Below are 20,046 nucleotides of genomic sequence, written 5' to 3'. Positions count from 1 at the left end.
ATTGAGCATCTCTGGATCTCATCTGTCGACAGTCCATGTGTGCGTGTGTGTGTGGATTGCCCCATCAAAGACGACACATGAGCATTCAACTTTTATACCAAACGACCTGCACCAATGATTTGTTTAAAGTGATCAAATGTATGTGCTGTACATTAGCTCATTCCCTCCATCAAATCAACATTATCTGAACAGGTGCACAAGTGTACCACACATCAAGTGCTGAAGTGATTGCAGAGCAATGTAAGATGAAGTGTTTTACTCAAGAACACAGTGCGCAACCTAATCTAGGAATTGAAATCATGATCTCACAATTGTGAGTGCAATACCCTACCCACGAGGCCAAGCATCCTCATATATATATATATATATATATATATATATATATATATATATATATATATATATATATATATATATATATATATATATATATATAATAATAATAAAAATAATATTAGGGATAAAAATCCAAAATTACAGGTAAAAACTCAATTAAGATCAATTTATAAAAATTAAAATTAAATCAAGTTTCACAGTATTAAATATATATAAATATATAGTTTTCATCGATGAGTTCATGAACATTGGTTCTTTTCCCTAAAACTACATATATATATATATATATATATATATATATACACACACACACACACACACACACACACACACACACACACACACACACACACACACACACACACACACACACACACACACACACACACACACACACACACACACACACACACACACACACACACACACACACACACACACACACACACACACACACACACACACACACACACACACACACACACACACACACACTTCTATTAAATAACGAACCATGACCACAATGAAACTTACAATAAAGCAGACAAAAAACTAAGTAAAAACAAAAAAGAAGTATAAGGATCAGGAAAAGTGGTGGCAACTAAGTGGAGAATGAGAGTGAGTCCATATCAATAATGGTTGGTGTATCATTGGATGGGATAAAAATAGAACATGAACAATAACACAAAAAAACAACACAAACAGTATATCGGCATTTGCAATATCACACACAATACGGGGGGGGGGGGGTGAAAAAGAAAATAAAGACATACTACAAGGGTAAAACAGATTCCATGCAATGAATATACAACATTGCAATACAATAAAACAGTCAGGACAATAACATAGCTTATTTGATATGATGGAAAAATAAATAAATAAATCAGCAGTGAATATAGATCCATAAAAAGTAAACAAAAAAAGGGGGGGGGGGATAACAAAAGAGATTAACAGAAAACTGGACTGTCAGCAAATGAGAATCATAGAAGTTATAGATGGACGGTTTATGATGAATAGTTTTCACCATGAAACCATGGAAATTTATCATTATTATTATTATTGTTATTGTTATTGTTGTTGTTGTTGTTGTTATCATCATCATCAAGGTAAGGGTTGGGAGCTGACAGAGTTGTTAGCATGCTCGACAAAGTGCTCAGTAGCATTTCGTCCATCTTTACGTTCTGAGTTCAAACTCTGATGAGTTCGACTTTGCCTTTCATCCTTTCAGGGTCGATAAAATAAGTACCAGTTGAACACAGGGGTCAGTCAATCGACTAGTCCCCTCCCCCAAAATATCAGGCCTTGTGCCTTTAGTAGAAAGGACTAAAGGCAGTGAGCTGGCAGAATCATTAGCATGCTGGACGAAATGCTTAGTAGTATTTCGTCCTTCACTACATTCTAAGTTCAAATTCTCCCACGGTCAACTTTGCTTTTCATCCTTTCGGGGTTGATGCATTGAGTACTAGTGAAACACTGGGGTCAATATAATCGATTAGTCCCCTCCCATCAAATTTCAGGTCTTGTGCTTTCAATAGAAGGGGTTATTATTATTATTATTATTATTATTATTATTATTATTGTTCAGTAGTTTTATTTTTATAACGTGCTTTCATTTCACTACCGAGCACAGCTCTGTGTGCCTTGGGTATGTGCTGTGGTTTGCTGTGATGCTCTTATGGTTACTGTATTGAAAGTGTTTTGCCTAGGATGTGTGCAGTGCCCAATAGTGCAATTTTCTGTATGTTATATATATTTGTAAGTCCTGCTGTTTTTGTTATTTATTTGTCTGAATATTCTTTTTTATTATTATTATTATTATTATTGTTATTATTATTATTATTATTAATGTGGTGAGCTGGCAGAATCAATAACATGTTGGGAAAAATGCCTAACAGCAATGTTTTTTTCAGTTCTTCATGTTCTGAAATCAAATTCCACCAAGGTTGACTTTGCTTTTCATCCTTTCAGGATTGATAAATTAAGTACCAGTGAAACACTTGGGTCAATGTAATTGACTACTCCCCTCCCCCAAAATTTCAGGCCTTGTACCTTTAGTAAAAAGGATTATCATTATTATTATTATTATTGCAAGTGCTGGTGTCATGTAAAATGTATTTATGCTGGTGTTACATTAGAGCACCGGGTGCCTGTAGCATGTAAAGGGTACCCAGCATACTCTGTAAAGTGGATGGTATAAGGAAGGGTATCCACCCAAAGGAACCATGCCAAAGCAGACAATTGGAGCTCTGATTGGCCAGCTCCTGTCAAACCATCCAACCCACACCAGCTTGGAAAATGGATGTTAAATGACGATGACTATTAAAAGCTGTGAGCTGGTAGAATTGTTAGCACAGCAGACAAAATGCTAGACAGAATTTCTTCAAGCTCCTTATGTACTGAGTTTAGATTCTATTGAAGCCAACTTTGCCATTCATTCTTTTGGGTTTGATAAAATAAAAGTACCAGTCAACTACTGGGGTTGATGCAACTCCCTTCAAAATGGCTGGCCTTCTGCCAAAACTTAAAAAGGATTCTTATTATTATTGTTATTATTATTAAGGCTATGAGCTGGCAGAATCATTAGTACACTGGCCAAAATGCTTAGTGGTATTTCGCCTGTTGCTACATTCTGAGTTCAAACTCCACAGAGGTCAACTTTGCCTTTCATCCTTACGGGTTCGATCAATTAAGTACTAGTGAAACACTGGGGTCAATGTAATCAACTAGTCCCCCTCCCCATAAATTTGAGCCCTTGTGCCTCCAGTAGAAAGGATTATTGTTATTATTATTAAGGTGATGAGCAGGCAGGACTGTTAGCATGCTGGACAAAATGCTTAGCAGTATTTTGTCTGTGTTTATATTCTGAGATCAAACTTTGCTCAGGTGAACTTTGTTTTCCATTCTTTTGGGGTCAGTAAAATAAATACCAGTCAAGTACTGGGGTTGATGTAATCAACTTCCCTCTCCCCTCAAAAACTGCTGGCCCTGTACCAAAATTTGAAACCCCCATTGTTATTTTGGATTCAAATTCCACATGGTTAACTCTGCTCTTCATCTCTTCAGGGTCATTAAGATAAATACCAGTTGTATACTGGGTCAATGTAAATGATATACCCACTCCTTTAAAATTGCTGGCCTTATGCCAAAATGTGAAACCATTATCATTATTAGTGGATTAGCAGAAGGTGAAAGATAGGTAGAACTGTTTGAGCATTGAGTAAAATGCTTTAGAGCAGTTTTATGACTGTGTTCTGAGTTCAAATCCTGTTAAGGCTAGCCTTACTCTATGTCCATCTGAGGTCAATAAAATAAAGTGCCAGTCAAATAATGAGATCAATGGTATCAGCTTACCTCTTCACCTCAAAGTTGCTGACCTTGTGCATGGCAAAATCATTATGATGATGATGATCATTTATCATTTAATGTCCGTTTTCCATGCTGGCATGGGTTGGACAGTTTAACAGATGCTGGCAAGCTGGTGAGCTGTCCAGGCTCCCTGTCTGCTTTAGCATGGTTTCTATGGTTTGATGCCCTTCCGAACACTAACTACTTTACAGAGTGCAGTGGGTGTTTTTACACTGCACCAGCTTGGGTGCTTTTTTGCATGGAACTGGCAGCCATGAGCCTGCAAGGTCAGGAACGCTCAGCTGAAGAGGGATGCAGGGGACATGTCTGTACGCAAGGATGTCTTCGTATTTACTTTGACATGTCTTCTCAAGCACAGCAAGCTGCCTGATGTCTCAGTCCCATGTCATCCCCTCTGTGAGGCCCAACATCTGATGATCCTTTCTCACCGCTTCATCTCATGTTTTCCTGGGTCTACTCCTTCCACACATTCCCTCTACAGAGCTCAGCACATCTTGATGAAACTGTCTTCATACAGTGTTGGAAAAAATGCTTTACAGCATTTATTCTGGTTCTTTTATCTTTTACTTGTTTCAATCATTAGACTATGGCCATGCTGGAGCACCACCTTGAAGAATTTTTAGTCAAATGAATTGACCCCTAGTATTTATCTTTTAAGTTTGGCACTTATTCTGGCAGGCTCTTTTGCTGAACCACTAAGTCACAGGAACGTAAACACACCAATACCAGTTCTAAAGTGGTGATGGGAGACAAACACACACACACATATACACAATGGATTTTTCAGTTACTGTCTTCCAAATCCATTCACATGGCTTTGGAACTGAACCTGGAATCATATGCTTGGTAAGCAAGCTTCTTACCACACAGACACACCTGCATCTATATATGTTTTTTTTTTCCAAGTTCAGATTCTGCTAAGATCAGCTTCATGTTTCATCCTTCCAGGGTTGATAAAATAAAGTAACAGTCAAGAATAAAAAAAAAATTCAGGGAAATATAAAGCATACTTTTTATCCTTCTGAAATTCTAGGATTATTTTCTATCTTATATTTGATAAGGGGAAGCTTTCCCAAAATATAATAGAAATATTAAATAACCTTTGTAGGGTGATACATTGTAGGTAACATTTCCTCATGGGCAGACATGTTATGGAAGACTGGAAACCAACAACACTGCTTGTATGATGGTGATGCCCGTTTACAATTGCATGATGTCTAGGCAAGGGTACACACAAACATATATGTGTATGTATGTACATGATGTTTCAGTTTCTGATTTCTTTATTGCCCACAAGGGGCTAAACATAGAGGGGACAAACAAGGACAGACAAAGGGATTAAGTCAATTACATCGACCCCAGTGCATAACTGGTACTTAATTTATCGACCCCAAAAGGATGAAAGGCAAAAATCGACCTCAGCAGAGTTTGAACTCAGAACGTCACGGCAGACAAAGTAGTACTAAGCATTTCACTCAGCGCGCTAACGTTTCTGCCAGCTTGTCACCTTAGTTTCTATCTACCAAATTTCAGTTTCTATCTACCAAATCCATTCACAAGGTTTTGGTTGGTCCAAGGTTATAGTAGAAGACACTTACTCACAGTCAGACTAAACCCAAACCATATGAATTGGAAGTAAGCTTCTTAACCAGACAGCCAAGCCTGCAACTAGTCTAGACAAGAAAAGAGATCCAGCAGAATGGTTAGAATTTGGAAACTTTTTGATCAGTAGGTCTGCTTGATTAGGACTGACTCGGGATAAACAACAATAAAAAAACAGAGTAGTCAGATACACAGATATACAAACATTTTGTAAAACTTGAAAAAGATCATTAACAAGCCATCTCAAATTTACTCAATTGCTAAAATAGCCAAAGCAAGGAAGAAAAATCCTAAATTCCTAAAAATTGAGTGGAAGAAAGAATTCCAGAAATCTTACACCTATTACATGACTTTCCGATTCTCTACGAGAGAAAGAAAACAAAATTTCTTGTTCACCATAACTCTTTTACCTAACTCTTGCCCCATTAAACATAGTTCTAAACTTTAGATGAATGCTTCTCAAATTCCACCACCCACACTGCCAGTGCCATCGCCGCCACCTCTTCTGCATAGCCACCAACACCATTTTTAAAGCTACAGTAACCACCCACTTCCTCTTGCTCCACTGACCACAAGCCAACTAGGCAATATCTATATTGTTGCTCAACCAGCTAGCAGCCAAACCTCTTTCAGATCATATCCCTGCTATCTTGAATAAGGAAAGAGTACATTAGATTAGTGGTACTCAACCTTTTGTAGTTCAGTGACTCTTTCCACTAAAAAGCTTTTTATAAACACACCTCATCTAACGTTTTGCCAAATAAATAAATTCTTTCTAATTTTGGCACAAATAAATATATCTATAATGATAAAAGCAAAATATTGTCTGTCTGTCTGAGACCCCTGTATCTCAGTCTATACTTGCTCTTCCTAGTCATATTATACCTTTTTGGAATCAAGATGATCCCAGGATTGAAAATCTGTCCTCCATTTGGTTTTTGAATATCCAGCATTAGGATCTGATTTTAAAACATTTGGGTTGCTATTTCTAGCAGTTAATGCTTGGCCAATTCATGCCATCTTGGTTGGCGTTTGTCAGATGATACCAGAGATCAAGGGGGTGATAAAGGACATTCGCTTCATTAATTTTATGTCAAGATAAGAACTTTGGGACAAACTGGCCAACAGTCAGAATTCAATTTGGGACAAGAACAATAGTATGATTGCATTACAGAATTAATTCTCATCTGTCCTTAGCTTCTGATCAAACACCATAGGCTCAATTAGCCCTCCACAAGAGCTAGCTAGAAAATCTGCACAGAGTGCAGCTTTTAAGCTAATAAATAAATAAAAACAAAATTGATATCTAAAAACCAAGGTACCACATAAAAAGCATTAGTGTGAGTGCTTTGTTTGGGTTCTTTTTAGAGAGAGAGAAAGTGTCCCCAGATATTCATGGAACCCTTCTTTGGCTTTCTGGTTCTCAGACTGATGCATAGACTGAACTTCTATCTTCTAGGATCTGCTTGTGAGCTTCAATACCCTTAAGGGGTGCTACCATCTTTAAAAAAAACAGGATGGGTGTGGCAAGAATGTCTCCAATCAAAAGCTATTTAACCAGAAATATCAGTTACAATGCCCTCTAATCCAAAATTTTTATCTATCCAAAGCTTATTTGTCCATTTTTACATCTGTCTTTCCATGCTATTGTAGGTTATCAAAGTATTGTTTTACAGCTGGATGCCTGCCCTGATGCTAACCCTTACCTGTTTTTCAGGTAAGAGATCTCTTATTTTACCTGGTTTCAAAGGCATGAAATGAGTGATTTATTGATAAATGGATGTTGTGACTTTTGATTAAGCAGGTGGTAGATGTAAACACAATACAACGCACCGCACCGCACCGCCACACACACACACGATTCTGGCAGCTTGCAAAAAAATAATAACAGAAGTTAGTTGCTCATACTGACCCTAGTATTTGACTGGTATGCTATTTTGTTGACCCCTGGAGGATGAAAAGCAAAGGTGGCCTCAGTGAACACAGAATATAAAGAGCCAGAACAAATATCAAAAAGCATTTTTCCCAAAACTCTAAAGATCCTGCTAAGCTGGCAGAATTGTTAGCAAAATGACACTTAGTGACTTTTGCCTTTCATCCTTTCAGGGTTGATTAAATAAGTACCAGTTGGACACTGGGGATCAATGTAATCAACTGACCCCAACTTCCACTAAACTACTGGCCTTGTGCCAAAATTTGAAACCAATAATAATAATAATAATAGTAATAATAATAATAATAATACTTTCAAACTTTGGCACAAGAATATGGCTACCATTATTGGAACAAGTACATTCTTTATCAACTTCAGACAGATTAAATGCAAACTAGTCCTTGGCAATATTTATACTCAGAGCATAAAAAGATATTGTTAAATACCAAAAGGTATTTTGTCCACCACTTTACTGCTTCTAGCAATCTACTTACTGCCCTTTTAATGATGGTGGAGGTAATGATGATGACGGTGATGGTGGTGGTGGTAGTAGTTGTGGTGATAGTGATGAGTGGTGGTAGTGATGATGATGATGATGATGACTGACGTAAAATGGTTTAAATGTGGTATATGTAGCAAAGCAGTGGAGTTGGAGATATAACAGATGATACAATACATTTCAAAGTAGTAGAAGGTACTGACAATGATGCTGATGATGATGATGACAGCAGCGGTGAAGGTTTTTGTTGATATTAACAAAGAAGAGATAAATAATAACTACAGTGTTTCAGATTACTCAGACCTAACAAAAACGAAAAAAAAGTATTTTTAAAATTAAAAATCTGACTAGATGGAAAAGATATAGCAAGGTTGGCAGTAATAATGTACAATACACTACAAACAAATGGTGAAATTGTCTGCTAGAAACAGTACCTAAAGCCCCTAAAGGCACAGAAATATAGGACATACCTACATACACACTAACATCCAGATAAAGACCTACTGCATAGATACCATTAACCCTAAAAGCATTCTAAATTTTTAAGATGTCAGCCAAGTGAATGTGGTTAGATTGCTGAGGCCTATGTGGACATGTAATAAAATCTGTCACTCCAAACAGTCTCCAGACAACAGGAATATATGGCAAACACCTATACATAAGGATTGGTAGATAAAGGCAAACTGCAGTTATATCACTGTTAACCTAGAACACAAACATTTCAGCGATGGAAACAGAAGAGAATGCAGAGAGGCAACATTTCCTTATTTCTCACCAATTGTCTTAAGGAAAAAAAAAAAGGCAGGGTACAGCAAATAATGTAGTGTTGGATATACAAAAAAGACAGAATGGTCAAAACTGGAAAGTCTTTGTGCCGTAGGTCTTGCTCAGGGAAGGCTAACTATTGTATTAAATAAACAACGTCTGTAAATCTTGTAAACAAATAACCAGCAAATGTTTCACCCAAAACTATGTTAATGCCAGCAGGTTATGAAGGCAAGTCTTCAGCAGCTGGAGAAAATCACCCAACATCATTAATTAGAAATAATTACCATATCTGATGGCATATAAGACCCATTCTTTTCTCCAAGAAGATATGGTTCAAAAATAGCTCTGGGTCTTATATGTAAAGTCAAAGTGTCTACAAGAATAATGTTTATCCAGGTGCCTTGGACTGGCAGTACTTCTACCTAGCTGTAATGTTATTTTATTATCATAATTATTAGAAAAACAGCATTTTGTCCATCTTTACATTCTAAGTTCAACTTCCACCAAGGTTGACTTTGCTTTTCATCCTTTTGAGGTTGATAAAATAAGTACCAGTTGAGCACTAGGGTGGGGTCAATGTAATCGACTTATCCCCTCCCCTGAAATTGCTGACCATGTGCCAAAATTTGAAACCATTATCATAATTATTAAGGTGGTAAGCGAGCAGAATTGTTAGAGTGTCAGAATAAATGTTCTGAGGTATTTCTTCCAATTCTTTATGTTATGAGTTCAAACCCCACTGAGGTCAGCTTTACCTTTCATCCCTGCAGGGATGATAAAAATAAAGTACAAATCAAATGCTAAGGTCAACAGTATTCACTACTCCTCAAAATTGCTGGCCTTTGCCTAAATTAGATACTTACATTATATTACTACTACTACTACTACTAAAATGGATTTGTTATAAGAATAAATGAAGCTGAATTTTTATTCAAAACCAAACACTTAAACTCAGAATTGTCAAAACATGAAATAAACCGATGCTGTATTCTTAAAAAATTCCATGCTTCCTGAAATTTGTTTTATGCACCCTTTCTTCTTTAAGACTGTTACTGCTCACTTTTCTTTTTAAGGGTTTCATCCGACAATTTTAGCCTTCGTTGTTGTCTTTCTTTACTTAAAATATTGCTGCTTCCTCTCCTATCTTCTTCCCTTTTCTGATGCATTGCAATACATCTAAGCACTGTATACTATAATAAGATCATCTATATATATATAAAACAAAGGATGTGTGTGTATGTGTAGTACATATGCATTTCTACAGTTTTCAACTGATTTTCACCAAACTTTACACACACATTACTTATGTGCCAAGGATGGTTATGCTCTATAACATTTTGCCCAGGGCTCCCGCATAAAGCAAGAAACCAAGAAAAGCAGTGTTTTACATGGGTCTTTCTCTAAAACCTTCTGCAGTTTTCAACCAATTCTCTTCTTTTTCTCTCTGTATTTATTTCTCACTTCTCTCTCTTTTTCTCATTCTCTATTTCTCTTGATGATGAATTCCAATATTTTAAATCCAGGTTTATCCCCATTAACAGGAGTGGCCGGATTTACCTCGCTCTTACAGTAACCGCTCCGACACCATCTCACTAAGTTTTGGGCGTCCTCCCTCCTCAAGCCAACCTTCCCAATCTCCTGCTCCACCTGTCTTCTCCACATTTTGTTTTGGTCGACCTCGCTTTCATGGTTCATTCGCTTTAAACTCAAACACTCACCTCAGAACATGGTCCTCGTCCCTCCTCAACACATATCCATGACACCGCACTCCATTCACCTTTGCCAACTGCTCCACCAACTTCTCCAACCCCAGCATCCCCATCAAGCCCTCAGCCTTCCTTTTATCCAATAGTTTCACACCACACATTGCTCTCTCGGTCCTTCTCAAAATTGCCATTTCACTTTCCCTCAGACACCATGTCTCACTCCCATACAACATTGCAGATCTCACACAACTCCGATAAACCCTTCCTTTCATCTTCAAGAAGAACCTTTTCCCATATAATAATGCTCCACATTCCCTGAACTTCACCCAGCCAAGTGTTTCTCTTGCTTACGATATTCTCTCTCACCCTCTGTAATAGTTCCTCTCTTTTAGTCTATGTCTGTTTCTTTCTATTTTTTTCTAGAGCTTTATATGCTCAAACAGGGATTATAAGTTCTGTCTACAAAATGACTTCCTTGTTTATATATATATAAAATTCTTTGTCTGTATGTCTGTCTGTTCCCTTTACCATCTCAAACAGCTTGACCAAATCAAATCAAATTTCACATGGTAATAGTATCAGACCCCGTGAGTTTCAACATGTAATTTTTCTTTTCATTTGGATTAAAATGATATAACATTGGCACTGGTTCAGTATTACATGTCAAAAGCGAAAGAATAACATCTATATTGTAATGTGATATAATAGTGTTACGCTTTTATTCTTTCACTTTTCATTCTACTGGGATAAATAAATAAATAATTTATTTATGTGAACAACATTACACATCAGCAACTTTCCATCTTTACCAGCATGACAGTGGAATGGTGTGTCAGCGTGTGTGTGTGTGTGTGTTGACTGACATAATGAACAGCTGGAGGTGAAACTCTTGACAAAAAACAATTAGGTGGCAGGTCCAAGGTATATAAAAATACACATTTACCATTCAATTACCAGTTCATAATTATCACAGCAATTGCAAAGTTGCAAGGTATTTACATTTACATATTTACCACTAAATTAATGGAGTTTCAATAGAGAAGGGAACTGAGACATTCCCACCATCAGCAAACGCATGCAGCAGCACATCAAATGGAATCTCAAGACAGAAGTGAGATGAGACTTTCCCAAGATCAGCAAAGGCATGCTGCAGTATGTCAGATGGAGTCTGAAGAGAGAAGCAAGATGAGACTTTCTCAAGTTTAGCAAAAGTATGCACATACCCACCACCCACAATTTTCCATGATAAGTCAGAGCCTGGAATACTCCAAATGGACGAGTGACAAGTCACTTAGTTGAATTAGCCCATTATATACTCCACAAATGCTGCACTTTCCCATATCACCTGCTTCAACATAGCCATAATATATATATACAAACTATGCCATTGTAATCCCAAGCAATGCTGGGTATCTCTGCTAGTTATTACTATTTTTAAAGTGTCAAACCACAAGGACTGTCTTATATATCTAGGACTATGCTGTTCAATGTATACTTCCTTTTTTATAAGGGATCATTTTTAAAGAGATTCTGGATGTTATTTATAATAGGTTGAACAGCTGCATAGTAAGATTCTCATTGGTTCATCCAATAGCATTGTTTTCATAAACAAAATCTCTAAAACAATACAAATAGTAAACTTGAATCTCCTCATCACTAGCATGCTGGACAAAATGCTTAGCGGCATTTCATCCATCTTTACATTCTGAGTTCAAATTCCGCCAAGATTGACTTTTCCTTTCATCCCTTCAGGGTTGATAAAATAAGTACCAGTTGAGCATTGAGGTTGATGTAATTGACTTACACACTCCCCTGAAATTGCTGGCCTTGTGCCAAAATTTGAAACTAATATACTCCTGGCTTCTGAGTTCTTTTACAAGGCTTAGAAAAACTGAAGGACTGCTGCAACAAGTGTGTGAATCTGAGAGGTGAATATGTTGAGTAAAATCATAATTAACTGATCCTCCTATATTTTCTTTTGCCCAAAGCCAAAAGCTTTTCGGCAGCCCCATACCTCACATTCTTTCAGCAAACTTCATCCTTAAACAACTTCAACATCTGTCATATTTTAACCTTCACATTTCAAAAATATATTTCAATAGCTTCATATTAAACAGCACCTCTCACACAGATATTACATATATATTGAGATAATGCACAAACAATATTACATTCAGCATACTCATGAAGAATCCACAGTTAAAAGTATCATGCCATGAAAGCTAGGTTTTATAATCTTTGGTAAAGTTTACCAAGAAAATTATACATTCTTCACATGGCATCATTGCAAAGACTGCTTCATAATATCTGGGTTTCCTTTTCACAGACAAATGATATTGCAATACTGAAATGCAGCAGGTCCTTAACAAAACAAAAATTCATATATGAATATTTCTTATAAATCTGGGATTGGCAATCTCTCTCTCCCTCCCTCCCTCCCTCCCTCCCACACCCACACCCACCCACACACCCACACACACACACACACACACACACAAAATAAATATATATATATACACATTATATATATATATAAATAATTACATATATATGTGAAGAGGGATTGTCTAACTAGTCTCTAAACAAACTAGAAAAGCAACCAAAATTCTCTATAGTCATGCCTTACCACCTAAAAAAATTATGTCCTAGTAATACTGTTGGAAAACAAAACCAGACTGTCATGGCTGGAGTACTGTTGGTTATAGACCAGGATTGATTTAAAGCTAAACAATAACAACAAGCCTACAGTCTGAAAAAAAAGGCAGGGCAGCACATTGGAGATTGTAGTCCTAGATACACAACGTAAAATGATTGATGGGCAACACTTGATAATAGGTCTGCTGGCCTGAGGTTGAACAATAATAACAGTCAATGTAGAATATAGTGTTGTTTTAAAAATGTAACTTGCAATGGATTTGAACTCAAGAATCTATTAAGAGGTAGGTGCTTTAATACCTTATTACTTGACTGTCTTACTTTTAAGACATAAAGGTTTGTCCTCCTGTCCATGCTCCCCCTTCACCCCCATAGCCCATCTTCCCTACACCCCCTTCCCCACCCCTGATCACCACTACTGTATTCCCCCCTCCTCCATTTCCCCTTATGTACCCACCTGCACAAAGTACATCCCTGTGGAACTTTTCCCCTACACATATCCTCCTATTACCTCCCACCCTCTACCTGTACCCACTCATTACCTTCTCCACCCACCACCCCCTCCATCTACCATTCTCCTTTCACAATCTTGTGAACTCACCCTCTCCAACTTCACCACTTCACTATATGCACTTCCCCATTAACTTGGGTGAATGGCCCCTGGCCCCTTCCCATCACATCCTCACCATCTTCTCTCTCTCCACCTGAGGCAGCCATGTTCCCCCTCTAATGCAAGACACCTTTTTTTTTTTTTTGTCCTTCAATGCTTTTCACACACACACCTCAGTTAAGGAGTCTTGTCCCCTGCAAATTACTTGGTGACCTATAGATATAATTTCTATCACATAGCTTTTATGTAAATATGTAAAACCAGCAGTAGTGATGGGCTCACTGCTGTTGATGCTACATAAAAAGCACTCAGTACGCTGTGTTAAGTGATTAGTGTTAGGAAGTGCATCCAACTGTAAAAAACCATGTCAAATCAGACAGCAGAGCTTGGTGCAGTCTTCTGACTTGTCGGTTTCTGTCAAATTGTCTGACCCATACCAGCATGGAAAAGACATTAAATAATGATGATGTAGGAGTCAGTTATATAGTTAACTGAATTGATTCACCCAGTACATATTACTGATATGATACATTTCACCTGCTTCACAGAGAGAATAAGAACAAAGTTATCACTTGTAGAATGACAAAACTAAAAGCTAGTCAAGTAAACTACTACAGCATCATCACAAACACCTTGTTTCACAAGCCAATGAAGTAGCTTCTACATGAACACCTGATCTGCTAGAAATTTTAGATAAATCTCTCTCAAACCACACTCCAATGTCTTAAAAGAAAAAAAAAATGAAGACATATTATATAATGGCCTCTGTTCCTCAGAGCGAGTTGGCCTCATATCTCCTCCATTCTGGTATCCTCACCCACTCATCTTTCCACCTTTCATCATTTGTGATGCATCCAACCACCCTACTCTATTTTCAGTCCTTCCTCCCCAGAACATCAATCCCTCTGAAATATCCACCTTGTTTATGTTTTTCCTGCAAGTATCAACCTGCAACATTTAAACAGAACATTAATGGCATCACACTCACCAGTCTCAGAAGCACTGCAAAGGTCATGGTCTCTGCCCATCACTAAACAGAACGGTCATGGGTCGAAAGCTTTTGTGTATATGTCTGCATATTCTGAATTGAACTGGGGTCTAAACAATATAAACAACCGTTATATTTTATAGGATGAAGGGAATGTGATTGCCTGACATTCATGCCTTTCTAGGAAACATTAATAACTTAAAGGAAGGAGACAAGAAAAAAAATAGGATGGTCATGGTCGGAATATCTTTGATCACAAGTTTTCTCCACTAAACATTATTTTATTAGATGAAGGCACAAGCGTAGCTGAGTGGTAAAAAGTTTGCTTCCCAACTACATGGCTATAGGTTCAGTTCCTATAGTCCTCGATCAATCAAAGTGATGTGAGTGAATTTGATAGAAACTGAAAGAAGCTCATTGTATATGTATGCAAATGTGTGTATATATGTATGTGTGAGTGAATGTGTGAATGTATGTATGTATATATGTATGTACGTACGTATGTGTGTATATGGTACTGCCATACAAGCAATGTCATTTATTTCCAATATTATGCAAGAACAAGGCAGCAAGTTGGCAGAATCATTAACAAGCTGGCAAAATGCTTTGTGGTATTTTGTCCAACTTTATGTTCTGAGTTCAAATTCCATCAAAATCAATTTTGCCTTCCATCCTTTCAAGGTCAATAAAATAAGTACCAGTTGAGTGCTGGGGTCGATTTAATCATCTTTGTTCCTCCCCACAAACTACTGACCTTATGCCAAAATTTGAAAGCAATATCATGCAAAAACATGTCTGGTCATGGGGAAATATTACTTTACTTGGAAACAGACAAAGGTTGGTAACAGGAAGGGTATCAGGCTGCAGGAAAAACATGCCTCAACAAGTTCTGTCCAACCCATAAGAGCACAGAAAAGTAGACATTAAATTTATGATGATGAAGAGAATGTGAGTGTGTGAAATTCATGCCTTTGTAGGAGACATTAATAGCCAAAGTGAAAGAGACAAGAAAAACATCTAAAACAGGCAACTGAAAATCAGGTCAGTAATAAAACTAAAAGTTGGAAGCTTTTATCATTTTTCACACAAAGGAGAGAGAATGCCAAATATATTCTGTAATCTCCACCCCTATTGAATAATGAATTAGTTTAGCTAGTTTGGATTTAGGGACCTTTTGTTTGCAGGACCGCATGGTATGCAAATTAACAGAGATGCCAATGTACCAAGGGAGAACACAGTGCAGTAATAACTACAGTAACGTAGATCTGAATCGAGACATTGCAGTTTTTGTTGTTGCTTATGTTGTTGCGCCTCAAGGCTTCTTCCTTAACTCTTTAGTGTTCACATTATTCTGTACAATGTAATGCTTATTTATCCACATGTTTGCATTATCTTGTAGCTTTGAGATTTTGATGAGGTAACAGTTTATTTTTAGAAGGATATTGTAGGGATAGTGTGAGAGGCCAGATCTGGTTAGTTTGAATATAAAACAGATAGAATATTTGGGCCAGATATGGCCTGTTTAAAGGGTTAAGTGAGGTGACGTATGATCAAAACATGATTGCATTATACAATGTCTTGTTTGAAAATGGTAGGGTATAATTTGAAGGAAATTCCAGCTGTTATTTCTAGAAGGTCAACTGACCACTTAGAAATGCTTTCCTTCATTGGTAGTTTATCTATTTTTCTATTCTCACATAGTTTAAACAAAAAGCCATTCCAAGTGTCTTATGATATCAATTCTTTGCTTTCCTTTTGCCTCTCTTATTCCTTTTCCATCATGTATATACTGAAACACATTTTCTATATTTCTTAACAGGTGTATTCATTTTCATTATACACATTCTTCCAGTGTTCTACATTTTTTCAGCCATGTGTTTTGCTTGTCTACTTACACTGTATTTAATTGCTTGTTATTCTTACTTTAGGAAATTGGCACACACACACACACACACACACACACACACACACACACACACACACACACACACACACACACACACACACACACACACACACACACACACACACACACACACACACACACACACACACACACACACACACACACACACACACACACACACACACACACACACACACACACACACACACACACACACACACACACACACACACACACACACACACACACACACACACACACACACACACACACACACACACACACACACACACACACACACACACACACACACACGATGAAGCCACCAATATAATATACATCTAATATTGGTTTAATATCAATTACAGTTATTTCAATAGCATTTCCATTTCACACCACGCTACACATAAATGATTATACCTGATAAATTACACAAGACTCGTGCAAGTTATAGAAGTTTGAAATAAAGCGTGCCATCAGACAGTTATTAAACTAAGTCATCATAGATGTTTAACTTACACAAGGCTTGCATGATCACACATACTCATTTATGTGTAATATGATGTGAAACAGGATATGATTGAAACAATTGTAATCCATCTTTTTTCTCTGTGAAAATACATATCATTTCATTCTATCTAGATTTCCTACACCGATGGACAATACTTTTATAGAATCACAACATTAATGCCAGGCTTATCATACAGATACCAGGAGTTTCTATTGAATGATACACAAGGGTTATACCAAGATATTACTAAATACCAATTTACTTCACTTGGAGCTCCAGCATGGCCACAGCATCTGACTGAAACTGATAGTAATAATAATAATATAATATTATGTATATAATGATAATATTATATATTAAAAAATCAATATACACAATATATAATATAAAGTGAATTCAAAGAAGAACAAACAAGAAAAAACAATAATGAGAGGACGTGGTACAAGTACTGTATTACCAGATGCTCAGAAAAGGAAGGAAAGAGGATTTAATGTTTCGAACCAAGCTCTTTGTCAGAAATAGATGAAAGTCTAAAGGAAGGGAAGATGGAGGAAGAAAATCGCCAACAATACACATGTGGTTACATTTTGAAAATATATAATATATATATATATCGCTCCACTACTGCTTAAATCTCAGAGATTTAGAAATATTATATTTCTAATTTTGCTGATCAGTGAATAAACTTCACTGTGATTTATATAAGTTTGCGAAGGCGAAACAGGCTTCTCTATCCAGCTGGCAAGCTACTTCAGGCCGATGACGAGCAAAGACTCAGAAACATGTCCCTGAATGCTGGGTAGGCTGGGTGGAGGAGCTTGTCTCCCCCTCGCAAACTAAAGGACACAGTAATTGTGTCAAGGCCGACAGGAAGCAGTCCAGCTTCCTAGGGCTAAACGGCAGTAGTGTGTTCCCTTATTGGGATTGTCACATTAAGTTGACAATATACTACAACTTTATATATATATATATATATATATATATATATATAAAATACAATACGATACATATATTACAAAATATAATATTATGTTTTATCTTTTACTTGTTTCAGTCATTAGATTGCGGCCATGCTGGGGCACTGACTTGAAGAATGAATCAACTTAGTATGTATATTTGTGTTAAGCCTGGTACTTATTCAATCGGTCTCTTTTGTTGAACTGCTAGGTTACAAGGCTGTAAATGCACCAAAAGCAGTAGTGGGAAACACACACACACACACACACACACACACACACACACACACACACACACACACACACACACACACACACACACACACACACACACACACACACACACACACACACACACACACACACACACACACACACACACACACACACACACACACATTTAGGCTTCCTTCAATTTTTGTCTATCAAATCCACTCACAAGGGTTTGGTTGGCCTGTGGTTATAGTAGAAGACACTTGCCCAAGCTAGCTGTCATGGAGTGGGACTGAACCCAGAACTATGTGGTTGGGAAGCAAGCTTCTGCCACACAGCCATATATATATGTATATTATGAAACAGCCATATATATATATATATACACACACACAAGAGTTAAGGAATGGGGTAGATAAGATCTGGGCTACATACATTTCATAGCGAGCGGAACCTCGGAAGTGGTAAATATTCAAGCAAGGTGTATACCACAGATTAATCATCAGGCCAAGGGTATTTTGATTGAATGAAAGTTTACATTGTCACAAGGAGGTACTTAACACATGGAAGAATCGATCAAAATGTGTAGGGAGCACAGCAAGAGTGGAGAATATAAATGTAGAAAGAAATCAGGAATAATTAGGAATAATTTCTTTCTACATTTATATTCTCCACTCTTACTGTGCTCTCTACACATTCCGATCGAATCTTCCATACGTTAACAAATACCTCCTTGCAACAATGTAAACTTTCATTCAATCAAGATACACTTGGCCTGACAAGTAGCCTGCAGTCTACACATCGCTTGGATATTTACCACTTCCAAAGTTCCACTCACTATGAAACATATGTAGCCGGGATCTTATCTACTCCATTCCTTAACTCTTGTATTCTTACCTGGCAACCTTGGTTGCCTACTATGAAATATAAAAAGAACTTTTTTCAGTCTATCCTACTTCAATATGAAAAAATCTATAACCTTCTGTCTCAATAAACTACTATTGTCCCTGAAAGTTGTTTTGTTTTATATTTACTACGGATTGCTTCTAGCTAACTTTCCTCCTACACCTTGATCCTTGGATCTCACACACACACATATATATATATATATATATATATATATATTGAGTCATCCCATAAATAATGTGGTTTTTTTCAATTGCATGAACTAAAAATTGGAGGGGGACAGGATAAACTACCCGCTGGAAGGCAAGCGACCATCTTTGGTTTCAAGACGAAAGATGTTCTTCCGTCAGGATAATGCCTGGCCACATACAGCGAGGATGACATTTAAAAGGCTGGAGCAGTTTGAATGGGAAACGATGCCACACCTACCATATTCGCCAGACATTGCCCCATCTGATTATCATTTATTCTGCAATCTTCAAAATCATTTAGAAAAAATATGAATTCTTTAAACGAGGTCAACACAGTACTGGAGGAGTATCTTTCATCACAAACAAGTGAATTTTGGAAGAGGGGGCCTTGCAAGTCCACAAGGAAGAGACAAGAACATTGTTTAAAAATAAAAGAAGTATAAAACAAAACGCTCCATAAATTATCTTTACAATTTGAAAAAGTCAGTGACAAAAATAACGACAACTAAGCAGAGTTTATATAAAAACATGCAAATTAAGTTTTATCAGAAACAGCAGAACACCTTCATGTGGGCTCCATTGGCTGCAAGCATACTGATGAGTTATCCTTATTTTGCGGGTGGGGGGGGGTCTGACTTTTTTCAAGTTGTAAAGGTAATTTATGGACATCCTGCATATTTCTTTTATCTTGTATTTGTTCCAGTTGTTAGAGTGAGTCCTTGCTGGGGCAACACCTTGAAGAATTTTAGTCAAAGGAATTATCCCCAGTGTTTCTTTTAAAAAAAAAAAAAAAGTCTGAGACTTATTCTATCAGTCTCTTTTGTTGAACCACTAAGTTATGGGCACATAAACTCACCAATACCAGTTGTCAAGCAGTGAGGAGGGGACACAGACAGACAC

General features: G+C 37.2%; 1 protein-coding gene across 3 annotated transcripts in view; it reads right to left on the bottom strand.

The window, feature by feature from the left end:
* The window catches only part of LOC106875883 (four and a half LIM domains protein 2), a 231,251-nt gene that overhangs the window by 197,268 nt on the left and 13,937 nt on the right, over window positions 1-20,046 (bottom strand). The window contains exon 1 of one of the 3 annotated variants that reach the window (XM_089338926.1): window positions 14,464-14,505. The exons of the other annotated variants lie outside the window; for them this stretch is intronic. Within the exon in view, the coding sequence (XP_089195052.1) occupies window positions 14,464-14,490 (27 nt within the window). The 5' untranslated portion in view covers window positions 14,491-14,505. Of the gene's footprint in view, window positions 1-14,463; window positions 14,506-20,046 lie in introns of those variants that run through there. 3 annotated transcript variants of the gene reach the window in all.

This window comes from Octopus bimaculoides, chromosome 21 (assembly GCF_046866305.1).
Source record: "Octopus bimaculoides isolate indiv1 chromosome 21, ASM4686630v1, whole genome shotgun sequence".
Taxonomy (NCBI): Eukaryota; Metazoa; Mollusca; class Cephalopoda; order Octopoda; family Octopodidae; genus Octopus; species Octopus bimaculoides.
This window is presented reverse-complemented; position numbering and strand designations above follow the sequence as displayed.